A 14074-nucleotide genomic window follows, 5' to 3' on the forward strand; every position below is an offset into this window, starting at 1 on the left:
GACGATACCGTACGCCAGCTCGCTCTCTTTCCAAACCTACAGATTTCACATACCACATTCAATCAATATGGCGGATCCTGCTACTGCAACGATGGCGACTCCGATCAGCTTCAGCGATCCCTTGGACACAGCCAACCTTAAAGATCGCTCAGTTCTGATTACTGGCGCGGCATCCGGCATCGGTCTAGCCTGCGCAATCAAGATGGCTGAAGCAGGCGCAATTGTCACAATGGCCGACCTGCAAGATACAGCGGGGGCAGCGATTGAGGAACTAAGGGCTCGAGGGCTCAGAGCGCAGTTCGTACAATGCGACGTAACATCTTACGAGGCTCAAGCCTCTATGTTCCAGTCAGCAATACAATTTGGCAATGGGCAGATCGATGTTGTAGTTCCTAATGCAGGTATCCTTGCTGAAAAGAATGTTTTCGATATGGTGCCAGCCACGTTACCAAACCCTGGAGATACGCCGCCTCCTCCTCCAAGTTTTGCTTGCTTGTCCGTCAACCTTCACGCTGTATACAATACTTGCTATCTTGCGCTACATCACTTCCGCCTCCCGCGCAGAGCAGCAACAACGTTCGAACCCAGCATCGTTCTCATCGCCTCGTTGGCAGCCTACATTGGCTACCCATACAGCACTACGTACAGCATGTCTAAGTTCGGCGTTCGTGGACTCTTCTACAGCCTACGCGAGCGCGCTATGCACTCTTCGATTCGCATCAACCTCGTTGCGCCGTGGTTCGTCGATACTGCCATCACCAAACAGGCCGACTTCCTACAGGACAACGGTGCCGTGCTTGGTATCGTAGGGTATGCGTCGATGGATAGGGTGGTAGATGCTGTCATGAGGTTCTCATCGATTCGAGATCTGTGCGGAAGAAGCGTGGGTATCTTTCCAAGGGGCAGTGAGGATGTACATGATGATTTAGAGGGTGGGTATGGTGGTGCGGTCGTGGGCAAGCACATGCATGAGATCAAGGAGGTTATTGCGCAAGAGACACAGAAGCAGGCGCAAAACGGGGCCTAACAGATACGGTTGAGCAAATATATGTCGAGGATTCTGGAGTTATATGGTAGTGGTTTCTCCATTTCAAATCTCTCGGATGTATGTGAGTGCTTTGCTCATGTTCAATGTCACATAGCACTTCGATCCGCACTGTTCTTTGAAGGTGGTAATGTGAAGCTTTGCTCATCTGCGGGTCTGGGATTGTACATCGCCTCGTACATTATGTACGAAAGCCCCAGCACCCAACTTAGAAACGTTCGGCGCCGGCACTACAATTCCGCGTCTAGTCTCCGAGCACACAGATAACCTCATGCTTGACGAGCAGTTGGGATCATAGTTTCGGGATGCCGGAAGCAACATCTGCGATCCAATACACCACCGCATTCTGCTGAGCAGATCCACACTGATCTACACATCCGTAACTTTAGGTACGGCTCAACGGTCTCATCCATCCGTGGGCTTTGGACCGCCGGTATATTGTTGCGCCGTCTAAGATAGAGGTTCAGGCGTGTATGAGGGTAGTATATATGTGCCATGGAGAGCAATTCTGATGAGTGGCTATTAGTACGCAGCTCAGAGTATATATTGAAAGAACACCACAACACCAAACATGCCCGGCACCAGAGAAACCCAAATGGAAAGAGAACCACTGACCGGGATCGAAGTCCTTGTAATAGGAGGCGGCATAGGCGGTCTAACCTTTGCCATCGAAGCCTATCGCAAAGGCCACAATGTACGAATTCTCGAACGAAACCAGGAAGGCCAATACTCTGGTGAGTGTCGTGAATGTTGAAGTCAGTATACGAGTAACTAACACGCTAGCCATCAGGCGAGATCATCATGATAACCAGTTCCGCACTCGAAACGCCCAAGAAGTGGCCCGGCTTCATGGAGCGTGCCAGAACCATCGCCTCACCGCCGGATTTCGACCTGCGCAAATATGACGGCACGTTCATCCAGCACCACGCGCCTGGCGATGCTAAGAATCTTTCCTTGAACATCTACCGAAAGAGACTTCACAACCTGCTTAATACGTACGTCAAGGAGCTTGGTATCCCCATAACATACGAGACGAAAGTGGGCACATACTTTGAGACGAACCACACGGGCGGTGTTATCCTCGACACTGGTAAAAGAATAACTGCAGATGTGGTTGTGGCGGCAGATGGCGTGGGCTCCAAGTCTCGTGAGATCATCGATGGGAACAAAGATAAACCAATCAGTTCTGGTTTTGTGGTCTACCGTGCTTCTTTCCCAGCTGAACCGGCCCTCGAGAAGTATTCGCTTGTTGCTAAGGAATTTGGGGGCTACGATCACCGCACATTCATGTATATTGGTCCAGGCGCGCATATTGTCTTTGGGATCGATCAGGGCGACTTCTGCTATCTCTTGACCTGCAAGGTTTGTTTACACTTCCAAGTTATCTGGTCGTGTTCTTATTACTAATGACCATCAGGATGAGAACAGCGCAGCAACAGAGAGTTGGTCAAAAACTACGTCTACGGATAAAATTCTCCAGGTTGTCAAAGATTGGGATCCGCTTGTGACTGAGGTGATCAAGGCAACTCCGAATAATCAGTGTCTCGATTGGAAACTCATGTGGCGCGATCCACAGCCACAGTGGGTGTCAGAAGGTGGTCATGTCGTTCAGCTGGGCGACGCGGCGCATCCATTCTTGCCTACGTCGTTCAGCGGCGGCACAATGGCAATGGAAGACGCGTACTCACTGGCAGCCTGTCTGCATATCGATGGCAAGAAGGACGTTGCGCTTGCGACAAAAGTTCATAACAAGCTGAGGTAAGCCAACATAGATTGCACAGGAGCAACAGCGACTAATTTAGATATTACAGATTCGAGCGAGTATCCTGCGCGCAGAAAATGGGCTTCAAGAACAGAGAAGTCTTTCACAACACCGATTGGAAAGACAAGAAGGCGGCGCCGAAGAAGGAGGAAAAGATGGTCGGGAATTGGTTGATCTACCATAACCCTGAGCAGTACGCTTACGACAACTACTACAAGTGTGCTGATCATTTGCTCACGGGCGCCGAGTTTGAAAACACGAGCATTCCACCAGGATACAAGTACAAACCGTGGACTGTGCGCGAGCTACTGGGGGCTTCGGAACGTGGCGAAGCGGTTGAAGACGAAGGTGACTGGTCATAGAGTCCAGCAGCGACTTGCTTGCCTCGTCTCGCTCAGTGTGATTTTAGCTATGTTAGACCATCGACTGCCCACTCTGGCCATACCTCCTCCTGTCTCGGCTTGCTCGCCAGGTTTCGATCGTGTATATGATCGGCTAACGGCAGATCCTGATGCTGACTGCGATTACCCATATCCACACCTCTCTTCTGCAGTGTTCTCGCATAGCCCAGTGTCTCCTTTTTCCACTCCTTCCGACTTACTTTGCCCTCGATCATGTCTGCCAGGATCATGGCATCGAAGCATGCTTGGCTAGTGCTTGCGACGGTGTGCGGTCGGAAGCCAGCCAGAGCATCGCCAATCAGAACGACGCGACCGTCCATGAACTCATTGGTCGGAGCGAGAACATCTGTGATTGCTTGGACAAATGGCTTCTCCGTTGCTCTGACGATCTCAGCGAACTGAGGAGGCAGTCGCTCACTTGCAATTTTGCGCTGCTTCTCCCATGCTTGTGGATCCATCTTGCCAGGTGGCATGGTGATGCGATGGTACTGGCCGTCCACATCTGTCATCAGCTCACGGAAGTCGGGGGAAGGATTAGTCAGAGAAGGCGATGGAAAGTTCGTGTAGTAAACGAAGTTAATGAGGCGTTTGCCAGGCTCTAAAGTGCCGTTCTCGCCTGGTATCAGGTATGCCAGAATCTGGATCCCTTTCGCATGGAAGAAGGTAAAGCGTTCTCTGAAAGCTTCCAGTGTCTTTGGGCTGACTTGATCCTCGGGTACGGTGCCACGGAGGGCGACATAGCCTGCGTATGTACGCTCGATGCCGGTGGTGAGGAGTGAGCGGATGGTAGAACTTGGACCATCGGCGCCGATGACCAGATCAGCCTCCATCTCACCCGTGCTTCCTTCGCTTGTCTCGTACTTTACAACCACTTTGTTTCCCTTATCTTGCAGCTCAATCACTTTATGTCCATGACGATGCGTAATCTTGCTCCTACTGTTATCATCTGGCGGTACGTCACAATAGTCACTCTTGATCCCATCAACATTGGCCCTGAGCATGTAGTATGCCAGATCCCAACTCGTCATGTTCTGTTCCATATCCTCTTTATGCGTGACCTCGCCATCTTTGTTTAAATACTGCCTTCGAGTCGAGGTAACGGCTAGGTCGCGGCTGCATCTGTTATAGCGCTTGAAGAATGCCAGCGTATCGCCACCAGCGACGATGCCAGCGCCTTGATTGTGGAGGAGTGCGGTCGGATTCCGTTCGAGAAGCGTGACATTGTGCGCATGCGGAGATGGAAGACGTTTGAGCGCAAGAGTTGTCGCGAGGCCACCTAAAGAAGCTCCAGCCTGGGCAGTGACGTCAGTTATTCTCAGGGTAGGAAGCGCGCATGCGTACGGGAGCGTACGATGATAATATCGAGCTTCCCACTGGCGGCATGAGGGAAGCCCTGCGATTGCGCGTTACTATCTGCCATTTTCAATTCCGTCATCCAGTATCCCAAACGTTTGGCGCGTAGAGTGAGGACGGGCCGACCATAATGAGCCTCGTCCGCGCAGTGATCGCCCTGGTCGTACCTAGCTGTGGATTGATGGAGGAAGATCCGATGACGACAAGCCTGACGTCTCAAATGCCGAGGGATGTCGGAACGCTCATCGGAAACCCCAGTATCTTGCCCTCCCCTGCTTGTAAGCGGTACTCTCCCCACCATAATCTTAGTAAGACACGAACGTTACTGTATATTGATCATGTCTTTCCAGGCCTCTGACTTGAGCCTGAAGCATTCGTGGTATTGGAAAGGCCGGCCGTCGCGACACTGAAGCATGAAAGTCGATCGCGGAGCCCGTGGCCTTGTCGCTGTACGCCAAACCTCATCCATAACATTGAACATAACAAGGCTGATAGACCACCCAGATAACCGGTGCAAATGGCACAATAGGCTATGCTTGCGTTGTTTATGCACTACAGACTGGCTATCGAGTACGCTGTATCGTGCGCCGTTCCTCCGCTATCGAAACCATCAAATCCGGGCCCTCAGTCCAGCCTCATCTCCACCTGATCGAATACGCTATCGTACCAGACAATGCGGTTGATAGAGCATATGATGAAGCTGTTGCAGGTGCCGATTATGTCGTGCACATAGCAGGAGCATGGCCACTACCGAACTTAGATCCCGACAAAGACATCTACTGGCCATTCATCAACTCGACAAAAGGCTTGATTGAAGCAGGAAAGAAGTCAGAGACTGTGAAGAGAATGGTTTTCACGCAAGCTGGGGCTGGGCTCGTTGACTCGGAAGATGGTGATACCCTAGGCAGGCGCATGGATCGCGTTTTGAATGGTATGTCTCTTCCCTCCGGCTCTCCTATCTATCTCAATGCATCATACTAACCGACCCAGAACAAGTCGAAGTCTCGCAAACATCCCTCAAATACCTTCCCCCTTTAAAGTCCCCTCACAACGCATACTGCTCCGCAAAAGCTCAATGCATGACTAGCCTCGCCCTTCTGCAAGCCACCCACAAGCTCCCCTTCTCCATCGCGCAAATCATTCCAGGAACCGTCATCGGACCTTCAGAATTCTGCACAACATCTGACCAAGCGTTCGCGCATTTGGATCGACAGACCAAGGCCTTGCTCTTCGACGATATGACACCGCGTTATGCGTTTGGCTTCGTGCATGTGCAGGACTGTGCTCGTCTTCACATCGAGGCGCTGGACGGGACAAACAAGAGCGAGGACATGCCTAACTGGTACGTTGCTGCTGGGACGGTGGAGGAGGGCATGGATGGAGAAGGACTGTGGAAAGCTGCGGTGGACATGGTCGAACAAGACTTTGAAGCCGAAGTCAAGACAGGACTGTTCAACGTGGGGCGAAATAGGGTTCCTATCAACATGCCGTTTCGCGCCGACTCCAGGGTGACGGAGAAGATGCTGCTGAGTGGAGACAAGATCAGGGGGCTAGTGGATAGTGTGAAGGAAGTCGCGCAGTGGTATATTGAACTGAAGAGGAAAGAAGAGAAAAGAAATCTATAAGGTGCAGCAAAGCAAACTACTAGGCAAAAGTCTTCAGCTCAATCTAGTGTTGTACGTCCTACCATTTGAAGCTTTCCTCAAAGTACTCAACCCCTCCATATCCCTTACCCAGCATCTCTACGCTTGCTCTTCTAGCTTGATCAGCCATCAAAGCTGGTCCGCAGGCTACAACTGCGAGGCGCTGTTGCCCCGCATCTCTTGCCGATTCCTCGATCGTTGCACGTACGTCGGGTCTGTGTGCCATCATCCTTACGCTCTTTAGATCCTCGCCCAATATATCATCCTTCGCCTCATCATCCCGAGTGACATGTACCTCCATCTCGACTCTCTCGTCACTCAGTAAGCCTCTGAAGTCGCGGAGAACCGAGGTAAGGAACCCATATTCGCGGACCGCCCATACAATCTTCACGCTCTGAACGCGCGAGGAGGTGGAGAGAACATGGGCCAAATGTGACAATGGGACCGCGATACCAGTTCCGCCGACCACAAACAGAATATTGGTGAAAGTTTGGAGAGGGACAGTGTGCCCATACGGCCCTTCGATGAGGACATTGAGTCGCTTAGGATGTAGGAGACAGTGTGACTTTAGTCTAAATGTAAAACCATCGTACGGTCGTATAAAAAACACCATATTAGATACAGCATCAGAACCTTTAGACGGCAAGAGCGCATCGGACTCGGTAGAGGAGGCTGATGACGTACGCAAGGGCTCTGGCCTTGGTGAAAGTGGCGATAGAGGCGTGAACAGGGGATTATCGGTATCTGTCGAGGTGTACGCCAACGTGAACGGGTGGCTTTGGTGCGCATACAACAGATCATCCAGCACGTGGATATAGTAATACGTGCCAGGTTTTGGTGCGACTACACTCTTGCTGCAGTCAATATGCATGCGTACAAGGTTACTGTTAGGGTCGTAGGTGACCCTCGCCTTAGTACTGAAAGGATTGCGGTTGAACGCTAAGATCCGAGCGAGGCGCATAACGCGGTCAAAGACCCAGATACCAACACATGGCCAGATGAATATATTCCATTCACCATTGGTGAATATTTCGACATGGTAGTACATAGACCAGAGTGCGGCGATAGAAAGTGTTATGTGCGTGACGAGGAAGAACTCATAGTGCGCACGGCGAATACCGTAAAAGGAGAACGCCAAGAGACCGCACATAGCGATGGTCGCCAGTTCGCCGTTCCAGAAGTAATGCTTTGTCCAGTACTTGAGAAAGTGTGACCATCCTCCGCTCTCCAGTATCATCAGTGTGTAACCTAGACTGTGCACCACAGCTTGTACCGTGGCGACCCTAGCTACCCATCGATGAAAAGCGTTGTATGTGCCGAAACCCCATCCAGTAATCCAGACCAGAACATCGTTTCGCATGCCAAAAAGCCAGACAAGAGGGAAGTTTGCCAGTGAGATGATCCCAGTGCGATCCGATACATAGCGGAGAAGTTGCGCTGACTTCTCTGGCCAGTAGAGGTTGCCTTCAGTAAGACGGTACGAGCAGATGCAGAAAACGATGTTGAGTGCGACGAAGAGAAAGATGGTAAGTGATTGAACCCGTGGTGGTATCGTGCACCAGCCATATGGTCGAGAACAGCGGTCACCGAATGTGGCAGGTGTAGTAATGTATCGCTTTAGCCATGTTTGGAGAAAAGTCGCAGGACTGCGTGATGTAGAAGGTGTGCCAGGTTCGATATCTGGGATCGTTTCGTACGACTTGTTACGGTGTTGTTGAGCATGCATAAGTGATAAGAGACGCGTTGTGACGCCAACGATCACTACGGCGATCCAGAAGTAGTATATGTACCAACTGTGAGTCTGATCTCAGCGATTGTAGGTTCGATTTTATCTAGATTCGACTTACCCATATACAAGATGGATCTTATATTCCCAATCCGCAGCCTCCTGTACGCTGTAATTAGCATTGCATTACCTCTTAGGGCGTGACAGGTGAATGCTGTACCATAGTCGTGAAAGCCCGCTTCACGAGCATATTACTGGGTATCACCACCTCATCAATGCTCGGAAACCCCAGTGCCTCTTCTGCCTTCAATCGCCTTACTGCGGCCGTTTCTTCTGGCGTCCATCGATCCACAATATTGTGAAAAGATGGTAACGTCACATTTGCGTATGCTTCACACCAGGGTTTCTGGCTCTCAATCCATCCTTCTGATGCACCATCCTGTTTGCAGAACTCCTCAAAACACAGGTACAGTGATGTAACGCGCAGATCACTTCGACATGCTCGGATCTTTCTCGAAAGCGAAGGGTTGGTGTCGTTGAAGGCTACATAGTTGATGGTGGTCTCGCAAGCCAAAGGGCAGAATTTGCCCGAATACAGGGACTGTGCTACATCTGCAAGAGTGTACAGGATAACAGAGATCGAAGAAGCGCGCATGGGTGGACGCGATGAGGTACGAGATGGACGATGCAATCTCGGAGATTGGCGGGGGTGAAGAAATCTTATCAGATGGCAGCGCACAGACTCGCACTAAGATCAGGCGCTTCTCTTTCGTGTCAGCTGGATCGTTGCTTCAAAGCCAGAAGTCGTCCAATCATCCCGTGAAAACAAGTTATACGCAATATCTATACTCATTATCTGCAAGCTCACAGCGTATCATATCATGTCGCAAGTCATCGGGGAGACGACTTTGTTATCTTTACCCATCGAGCTTCGCTTGGAGATCGTCGGATACGCACTGGAACAGCCCGACGCGGGACTCATACGGACGCTCACGGCGAGGAAGACGCGTCGCTTCACGATCGATGAGGGATACAAGCCTAGTACCAATCTTTCCATACGGTTGGTATGCCGCCAGTTCTACACCGAGTTCAGTCGCATTGCCATTCAGAAGACTCTCCTCGTACTTTCTAAAGACTCTACATTGGTTGCCAATCAGCAGCCCGATGAGTTTCTACGCGACGTGAAGAAACTGAGATTCTGTTGCAACCACGAAGATATCACGGAATGGCAGGAGTACGTGTTGAACAAGCAATGCATGCACCTCGACGAGCTGGACCTTGTGATCTCGCTTGATGGCTCTGCCAACCGGAAAGCCCTCATAGGCTTGTTCAGACGCTTGCGGAACGTTAAACAAGTCAAGCTTCTCTTCCCGGACCCTCATGAATGTATTCAACTAATCGGCGAGCTGCTCAAAGAAGACCATTTCCAGAGATACGATGCACCGAACGCTCCTAACTTGGAGTCCACTTGGTGGAAATGGAATTATGACGTTGACTCCAGTTGGGCTGTTTTCGTCGCTCAAGAGCCTAAGCCAATCATGGCGGAAGAAGACTACATGCTGCTGATGAAGCCGGAGGTCGACTACATCATGAACTATATGGTGGAGGCTTACTCTGAGTTCTCGTGCTCAGTCTCTTGACGGGTCTCAAGCCGGTAACGGGTATCCCTAGTTGGGATGGGCTCTGGTTGCGATGGCAATTTGATGGTGAACGAGGCAACTCCATGCTCAAGCATGATCTTGTGCTATCGCGACATGGTATGCGACGAGTATGTACTTGGTGCACTTTAGCGAGAGGCTCCTGGGTGTAACATAACGAGACTCACACTGAGTACTAGTTTCAAAATGCTTGAATATTTGTTACGTGTGAAATCACATGTCGCAACCGCTCCTGGCTTCTCGGTACGCCGAAACAATTTGGTGTCGACCCCATTCTTCAGCTCCAGCAGTGACAGGTCTTTGCAGAAGTTCCACACCGCCCTGTGATCGTTGATCAGACTTTGTGCAATGGTTAAAGTATTCACTAGCTCTTCTCGTACGCCATGAGCATCTTATGCTTGAGTGAGCTGTTAGAATCTACTATTGTAAACAAGTTGCCGATCCGGTATGGCGAGTACAATTCTGGCGAATTCAGTCAACCCGAGGAAATTTGGGTTAGTGGGTTACAGTATATCCCTGAGACTTCCTTCAGCGCTTGGAAGCTTCGGTAATGGCCTCTGATCTTCTACGATACACTATGGAAAGAGAGCGACACGGAGCTGGTAAAACTAGGGGAGCTGTACGATCTGACAGATGGTGGTGTAGAGTCTGCGCGCTGAAGACTCCCTAGAGCTTGCATATCCCATCATACTGGGTTATCTGTCTGAGTGACGAGAATGCAAGTGTAATGGTATTGGCATATTTTCACAGACAAAGAATGACATCGTTGTGGCTGCTGATCGGTTTCGTCGTAAGGTATCCAGCAAGATTTTACCAAAGTTTGCCGAGTCTCGCCATTTGCAGAGGCTTTTGGGGGCCAAAACGCTTGCGGAACGGCAATGGTACTAACTAGTCGCATGAATTCTGTGACGGTTGCGAACCTGTAATTAGGCCACACTGACGTGAGAGAACGAGTTGTGAGTTTACGTGTATGTGCGATACCGTCGTTTGCTATGATGGATGTTTCCAAACATCGCGACCTGGCTGTGGAAAGAAGCGACACGCTGTGCGCAAGGGGCATGAGCCCGAGACGCAGCCCCCACTTCAACCTCGAAAATCATCCAGGCATTTAGGTAACCCGCGCGTTGGGATACGCCCGAAGGATTCACTTGACGATACTTAACGCGCAGCGCACGCCATGGTTAGAAAACTAATACACCAGCCGCTCTGCTGGGCGCGAAAAGGTCGTCATCCATAATGGTACTCTTGACAATACTGTTCACACTCCTTGCATTGCCAGTCGCTTTGACAATCTGGTCTGCGCAATCTCTCGCACAAAACCGCGCAAAAGCCAAAGCGACCGGCCTTCCTTATATCGAACGATGGATTTCCCCAATGAATCCATTTTGGCTCCTCTGCGGCAGCAGATTCGTGCGATTATGCGAACGCCTTGGTATTGCGACTGAGAACATGTCCCGCATCTACTCATACGGCTGGGAAGCCAACACACGCGCCGAGGTCCATAAACATGTCGGTAGCGACGTGTTTATCGTGGTTCATCCCGGTGGTCTCCAGCTTTGCGTAGCGGATTCAGCGGTTACGTATGATATTCTGCAGCGCCGCAGGGATTTCCGACGTAACATGGAAGAGATGGCCGTTCTGAATGTGTACGGAAAGAACCTATCCACAACAGATGATGAGGAGTGGCAGCGGCATCGGAAAATGACTGGCGTTACATTCACGGAAAAGAATAATGAGCTGGTTTGGAAGCAGTCTTTGAGTCAGACCGAAGGTATGCTATGGAGCCTTTCACGGATTCGATGTGCCGCTTTGCTCACGGATCTATAGGTATGCTCGAATTCTGGACCAAGCGATGCAAGCAGCCGATTCGTTCAACTCACGAAGACACCAAAGTCTTCACGCTCAATGTCCTTGCAGCAGCAATGTTCGACAAGGTCTATCCGTTCGAAGGGAAATCTGAGGAGAATGAGAGCAAGCATGAGGGTGACACGTCATACATGTATCGAGCTTCTCTATCAACCATTTTAGGCTCCATCATTCAGATCTTCATCTTAGGTGAAGAAGGATTGAAAGCTTGGTGGACACCCAAATCCTGGAAAGGTGCCGCAGAGGCAATGGTCACTTTTCGCTCATACATCCTGCATTTGATGAACGAGGAACGGACATACATAAAGCAAGGAAGGACTGATCGCCAGCATCTCGTCGCGCGATTAGTGCGTGCAATAGAAGCAGACGAAAAGACCAACGATGCAGCTCTCGACAAACTCGCGGAGGAGAATACAATTACCAAGAATGTGAATATGACTGAGGAGGAAATCATAAGTAACCTCTTTGTATACGCATTCGCCGGAAACGACACTACAGCCATTGCGCTAACCAGCATACTCTACCATCTCGCTGCGAACCCGCAGTCGCAAGAATGGATCGCAGAAGAACTACAGTACTACCTTACGTCTAGTGATACCAGCACATGGAGCTTTGAGAACTTCAAAAAGCTAAAACGCTGTGGTGCCGTGATCGTAAGTGCCATGCCCATACTCCCTATTACTGAGAATATGCTTAACATCCATAGATGGAAACCCTACGAATCTGCCACCCCCTTTCCCAACTCGTCAAAACAACAGGTCCAGCCCCCCAGCCCCTAAAATACAACGGCGAAACGTACATAGTTCCTCCTGGAACATCAGTCCACTGTTCTATTCCAGCTCTCCACGCAAACCCCAAGTACTGGGGCCCTGATCCTCTGGCTTGGAACCCGAGCCAGCACATCAGCGCTTCAAGGTCCCAAGGAATAGAGCTCGGTGTGTTCGAAAGTGAAGTTCTGGCACCAGATACTTCCGAGCACTACCTGGCGTGGGCATGGGGCCAGCGCGTGTGCCCAGGGAAACGCTTCTCGCAAGTCGAGCTTGTAGCTGTTCTAGCCGCGCTGTTGCGGGATTGGAAAGTAGAAGTCGTGCCTGAACCAGGGGAAACAAAGGAAGGTGCGATGAGGAGGGCATGGGAGTGCAGTCTGAAAGTCGACCACGAAGGGCATATGTTGCATGAAATGGTCGATCCAGAGAGTGTAGGGTTAAGATGGGTGAAACGAGCTTGAAAGAAAGCACCTGATTACCATCTGCACTACCAAGTTCTGCTGTAATACAGTTGTCATGTAACACGCTACCTCATCCCAAACTCTATCCTTTAGCCCTCAAACGTCGACCAATCCTCCTGCTTGAAGTAATCCTCCAAACTCGTCATTGTCTCCGCCATACCCACATCTTCCGGGAAAACGGAATCCTTATCCCCACCGTTATATCCAAAGTCCCTAGCCCATTGCCAGCACTGTGTGAGATGCTCCTTGATATGTTCATCTCCTGGCAGTGCATCACGGTACTCTTCTTCAGATAACTGCTTAATACCTCCATCGCCCGCCAACGTCTTGCCGCCAACCTTTGCCCACTTCGCCATGAACTCGCGGTACGTAGCCGACTCGCTCATAGCCACGAGACGAGTACCCGGTTGGAGGTCTTCGACGAGTTTCTTGACCAACGGGCCTGTGTCGCGGCGTGTCCAGACAAAAGGCTGCTTGGCACGGCCATCAGTGATGTCGAGATGGTAGTAGCCATCCCCTTCTTTGGCTTTGCAAATCTCAAGAGTCGAGCGCGTCCAGTTATCTGTGTACAGCCCCACGTGAACAAAGCTAGCCTTCGCACTCAGACCAGCCTTTTGCATCTCAGGGTCCTCACGGATCCACTTCTCGGCTACGGCTTTACTGTCAAAGTGCCAGATCTTGGTGTATTTCCCACCCGAAAGCAGGGAGCAGTGAGGCAGACTGCTGTAGACGTAGCGTTCAAGGGTTTTCTGCACCTCTGGCGCTGCGGCGGCGCGAGCGAGGTTCTTGGCACGTTGAGTTTCGAGTTCAGCGCAGAGCTGGTTGGGAGGCATGCCTTTTTGCTCGGCTTCAGCGCGGACTTTGGGGTCGGAAAGAGGGAACCAGTAGTCGGTCATTGCGAAGATGGCCGTTGCGCCTGTGAAGGCTTTGGTGAGAGAGGCCACATCGTCCATGTCACCTTGAACGAGCTCGACACCTCTTGACGCCCACTCTTTGGCTGAGGGCTTGGATGGATCACGGGTGATGGCGCGGATTCGCCAGCTGGAATCTGACAGGAAGGCATCTGCTACGCTGCCACCCTGGTTGCCGGTGATGCCTACGACGACGACGAGTTTGGACATGTTTGAGGTGATAGAGTGGCGGTAGTGCGAATGTAAGGTATGATCTAAGGGACAGAGATGAAGATACAGTTCCTGACTGCTCACAGATAGTCCTTTTTATAACGACATGTAAAGCTTGTCGTGTATCTCAATTGCCCACATGCAAATTTATCACTCCGAGCGTTGAAGCTCGCAGGACCACTCCTGGTGCGGTATACCAGCGTCATTCCGCTTCCAGAAGAGGGCGGAACCAGGGACGCAGCCAATGAGAAAAGCAAACTCATGATGCGAA

General features: G+C 51.0%; 8 protein-coding genes across 8 annotated transcripts; 5 read left to right on the plus strand and 3 right to left on the minus strand.

Annotated features, from left to right (window-relative positions):
- Positions 1 to 67: 67 nt before the first annotated feature.
- On the plus strand, positions 68 to 1027 carry ALTATR162_LOCUS8646 (uncharacterized protein; the record flags this gene model as incomplete). The annotated part of the gene is made up of 1 exon (XM_043316279.1): positions 68 to 1027. The coding sequence occupies one exon, from the start codon at positions 68 to 70 to the stop codon at positions 1025 to 1027; it is 960 nt and encodes a 319-aa protein (XP_043172214.1).
- Positions 1028 to 1616: 589 nt separating this feature from the next.
- Positions 1617 to 3169, plus strand: ALTATR162_LOCUS8647 (uncharacterized protein; the record flags this gene model as incomplete). Its single annotated transcript, XM_043316280.1, has 4 exons — positions 1617 to 1779; positions 1836 to 2407; positions 2463 to 2803; positions 2857 to 3169. The coding sequence occupies 4 exons, from the start codon at positions 1617 to 1619 to the stop codon at positions 3167 to 3169; spliced, it is 1389 nt and encodes a 462-aa protein (XP_043172215.1).
- A 47-nt stretch (positions 3170 to 3216) lies between these two features.
- On the minus strand, positions 3217 to 4628 carry ALTATR162_LOCUS8648 (uncharacterized protein; the record flags this gene model as incomplete). The annotated part of the gene is made up of 2 exons (XM_043316281.1): positions 3217 to 4500; positions 4560 to 4628. The coding sequence occupies 2 exons, from the start codon at positions 4626 to 4628 to the stop codon at positions 3217 to 3219; spliced, it is 1353 nt and encodes a 450-aa protein (XP_043172216.1).
- Positions 4629 to 4974: 346 nt separating this feature from the next.
- Positions 4975 to 6186, plus strand: ALTATR162_LOCUS8649 (uncharacterized protein; the record flags this gene model as incomplete). The annotated part of the gene is made up of 3 exons (XM_043316282.1): positions 4975 to 5010; positions 5066 to 5492; positions 5552 to 6186. The coding sequence occupies 3 exons, from the start codon at positions 4975 to 4977 to the stop codon at positions 6184 to 6186; spliced, it is 1098 nt and encodes a 365-aa protein (XP_043172217.1).
- Positions 6187 to 6244: 58 nt separating this feature from the next.
- On the minus strand, positions 6245 to 8585 carry ALTATR162_LOCUS8650 (uncharacterized protein; the record flags this gene model as incomplete). The annotated part of the gene is made up of 3 exons (XM_043316283.1): positions 6245 to 7997; positions 8052 to 8092; positions 8151 to 8585. 3 exons carry the CDS (start codon positions 8583 to 8585, stop codon positions 6245 to 6247), a joined length of 2229 nt encoding a protein of 742 aa, XP_043172218.1.
- A 226-nt stretch (positions 8586 to 8811) lies between these two features.
- ALTATR162_LOCUS8651 (uncharacterized protein) lies at positions 8812 to 9570 on the plus strand (the record flags this gene model as incomplete). Its single annotated transcript, XM_043316284.1, has 1 exon — positions 8812 to 9570. One exon carries the CDS (start codon positions 8812 to 8814, stop codon positions 9568 to 9570), a length of 759 nt encoding a protein of 252 aa, XP_043172219.1.
- A 1254-nt stretch (positions 9571 to 10824) lies between these two features.
- On the plus strand, positions 10825 to 12682 carry ALTATR162_LOCUS8652 (uncharacterized protein; the record flags this gene model as incomplete). Its single annotated transcript, XM_043316285.1, has 3 exons — positions 10825 to 11359; positions 11416 to 12107; positions 12161 to 12682. 3 exons carry the CDS (start codon positions 10825 to 10827, stop codon positions 12680 to 12682), a joined length of 1749 nt encoding a protein of 582 aa, XP_043172220.1.
- Positions 12683 to 12771: 89 nt separating this feature from the next.
- ALTATR162_LOCUS8653 (uncharacterized protein) lies at positions 12772 to 13803 on the minus strand (the record flags this gene model as incomplete). The annotated part of the gene is made up of 1 exon (XM_043316286.1): positions 12772 to 13803. One exon carries the CDS (start codon positions 13801 to 13803, stop codon positions 12772 to 12774), a length of 1032 nt encoding a protein of 343 aa, XP_043172221.1.
- Positions 13804 to 14074: the final 271 nt, after the last annotated feature.

This window comes from Alternaria atra (assembly GCF_907166805.1).
Source record: "Alternaria atra isolate CS162 genome assembly, contig: 29, whole genome shotgun sequence".
NCBI lineage: Eukaryota > Fungi > Ascomycota > Dothideomycetes > Pleosporales > Pleosporaceae > Alternaria > Alternaria atra.